The sequence below is a fragment of the Hibiscus syriacus genome, unplaced genomic scaffold (genome assembly GCF_006381635.1).
Source record: "Hibiscus syriacus cultivar Baekdansim isolate YM2019G1 unplaced genomic scaffold, ASM638163v2 tig00112044_pilon, whole genome shotgun sequence".
Taxonomy (NCBI): Eukaryota; Viridiplantae; Streptophyta; class Magnoliopsida; order Malvales; family Malvaceae; genus Hibiscus; species Hibiscus syriacus.
Genome location: NW_024063242.1, coordinates 109921 through 113109, shown reverse-complemented (window position 1 = coordinate 113109; position 3189 = coordinate 109921). Strand labels below are relative to the sequence as shown.

At 34.9% G+C, this 3189-nt stretch overlaps 1 protein-coding gene across 1 annotated transcript; it reads right to left on the bottom strand.

Annotated features, from left to right (window-relative positions):
- Positions 1–923: 923 nt before the first annotated feature.
- LOC120174239 (heavy metal-associated isoprenylated plant protein 7-like) lies at positions 924–2550 on the bottom strand. The gene is made up of 5 exons (XM_039181157.1): positions 2448–2550; positions 2137–2353; positions 1856–2046; positions 1668–1755; positions 924–1566 (listed from the first exon to the last, which is right to left on the bottom strand). Exons 1-5 carry the CDS (start codon positions 2454–2456, stop codon positions 1085–1087), a joined length of 987 nt encoding a protein of 328 aa, XP_039037088.1. The 5' UTR covers positions 2457–2550; the 3' UTR covers positions 924–1084.
- Positions 2551–3189: the final 639 nt, after the last annotated feature.

Genomic DNA, 3189 nt, shown 5'->3' with positions numbered 1-3189 from the left:
TTCTCTATTCCCATTTATTGGTTAATACTCTATCGAAAATTCAAATACTAATAGTTAAAAAGATTTTAAGTGCCGATTATATAAATCTCGAATGTAGCCACTAAGCTTGGCGTGAAGATCTTATATTTGGTGTCTAATTATCACCCCACAGAAAGGGTTTTGGAGGAAATGCTAATGTACGGAGCAGTGAAGAAGCTGGCGACATTGCTGCATTTGAAGGGACGATGTTCGACCCAGATAAAGGTGCTGGACTTATTATATATGTTACTAAAAAATGTGAATTTCAAGGAAAGTAAGGTATATTTAACCCCGTTTACTCTCTTTTTTTTAAAAAAAAAATTAAAAAGAAACCGTCTAAGGATACCATTCTTACTTTTCTTTCATCCCTTTTTTTTAATGCAATCCAAACATAAGATTAGTAGTACGAGACTTTTGACAAATTTTCCACGTACTTCAATGACTTTGTTTTATGTTCTTAAATTAAAGTAAAAATGGGACCAAAATGAACAAAAATTAAGTTTAGTGATGCTTTTGAAATGAAAAAATAATTGAGTGACCAAAATAAAAGTATAAAAATAGTTTAATGGCTAATTATATAATTTATCCTTGCATTTTCTTAAGAGAGTTAAAATTTTAGGATGAGGCAACAATTAAACTCCATGGTAAAACATCCCAAAAAATATTTTTAACAGCTAACTCGGTAAAAAGGATAACTTTAGACTAATATTTCATTTCTATATGCAGACTAATAAATTTCACTGAGTTTACAAGATAAAACATCAAACGAAATTTTGTCACATTTCTATGTAAAAAAGGACAACTTTAGAAACAAGAAGAACATTAGGGAAAATGAAGAAAATATTTTGAAATTGACATCAGACGATTTGTCATTATTTATTGTATAATATAGAAAAGTACAACTCTAACAAAATTCTACAGATAGTTCTGTAGATTATACCCTTTTTACCCAATAATATTACAGCCACTAAGCAGAGCTTAAGTAGTACAATCTGAAGAACAAGATGGCTCAATGTTGTTTTCTTTCTTTTTCTATCCCTACAATGCCCCTCAATCTTCCATGTTTTTACATGACAGTACAAGCATTAGGATTCTCGTCACTGAAGATCTGGGGCGGATACGGATAAAACTCCGTAGCATACCTTGGCGGGTAGTAATAGTATTCGTTTTTCTTCACTTCCACCGCCACTTTCGTCTCCTCCGTCGCGCCTTCCAGCGCCGTAGCCGGCGTTTCTTCCGCGGCTGCTGCTTTGTCTTCCGTGGTTTTATCACCTTCGTCCTGTTTATCTTTGTTCTCCTCTTCAGCGCCGGACTCTGTCTTCGGTTTCTCACCGCCTTCTCCTCCACTTTTTTTCTCTTCCTTGTTGCCATCGTTGGGTTTTTCTTTTCCTTCTTTCTTGTCGGCCGGAGGCGGCGGCGGCTCTTGCTTCACTATCGCTGCGTGCTTCCCGGTTCTCTTATACACGTACTCCACCAGTTTCGGTGGTTCGAAAACTCCCTTCACCGTCACCTCGGAGCTCTTTAGATCTGGTTCAGCTGATTCAACCCCTGAAAAATAACACATTAAAACAGTTTTTTCTACTGTAAATTAATGATGATATTTGTCAAGATTCGATTCATAACTACATAGAACCTTTAAATGAACCAACCTTTCATTCTTTGGATCCGTTTCTTGATTTCCTGAGCACAAGCTTCACAATGCATGTGAACTTTCAGAACCACCGTGATCGGCACCGGCTGCAAAATTCACCGCCGGAGAAAAGAAAAACCCGAACTTTATCAGATAATGTGGAAAAGCATACATGTTTTAAACAAGACGTTTGAGAAAGAGACCGACCTCTTCTTTCTTCTCTTCAGGCTTGGGTTTATCTTTTTCTTCCGACTTTTTCTCCTCCGGCATCGGTGAAAGAAGCTCCACTTTCCGATGACTCTTCCTTTGAACTCTCTCGAGAACTTTCAAAGGATCGGCTTTCTCTCCTTTCACAACCACTTTATTACTTTTGCAATCCGTCGTTACATCTTCAACCCCTACAAATCCAACAACAACAAAAATAATCAAAATCCGAATCAAATAAACAAAAACAAAGCCAAATCCTTACGCTTTTTTATGTTTAAAACCTTGAAAACCCTTGAGACACCGGCGAACTTTCCGAGCACAGCCTTCGCAATGCATGTAAACCTTCAAGATGATCTCTTGCGGCGGCATTTCCTCCTTTGTTTCTTCCCTTTTATTTTCCTCTGCTGGCTTTTTAGCAGCTTCTTCGTCTACTTTCTTTCCATCTTTCTCAGGCTCTTTTTCCTCCATTTTCTTCTCCTCTGCAGGTTTCTCTTCTTCCTGTTAAACAAATAAAAGCACGGACCACAAATAAGATCCAAATCCAAGCAAATATAAATTGAAAACAAAAAAGATCGTAGTTTAAGATCATTACCACCCCCATTGACGCGAGCTTATTTGTTCTGTCTTTGTAAGGAGGCTGTTTTCTTTTTCTAAGAAGAGAAGCACTTAAAACTAAGTGAATCGCAGAGAATTATGAGATGTAGAAGAAACTACTAAATAGGGAGGTGAGGGTGGGGATTTTATCATCATCGTCCATTATATCATCACAAAATGACACGTGTTAGGGGTCGTGGATGAGTGGAGACAAATGGTGGATCAGCAAGGTTGCATGCTTTTCTTCCCTCTTTTTCTTTTATAAGATTATATCAGCTTTGCATACCAAAAAGAGAGATTAAATCAGCTTCCATTTAGCATCTAAATCAATAGATTTACGTTTACATTTAGGAAAATCAAAATATCACACAAAGATTGGGTTTTATTAGATATATTATTTTAAAAATCATTTATATAACACCTTTAAAATATTATTTATCTAAATAATTCTAATATATTTTATCAAAATAACAAACTTAATTTTGATATCAAATAGATTAATATGTATTGTATTAATTATGTCTTTTGAGAAGTATATATGATAAAATTTCTTTTTATCTACGTCGTGTAGAGAGGATGTATCAAAAATCAATGTGAATAAAAAATTAAAAGAGTTATATATATATATAAAGAAGGAACATAGTACATATATATTAAAGATACATGTTAGTATGAACATGAACACGTATCAAGTGATAATAATAATATGCAGATAAAAAAAATATGATTTTATATTATGA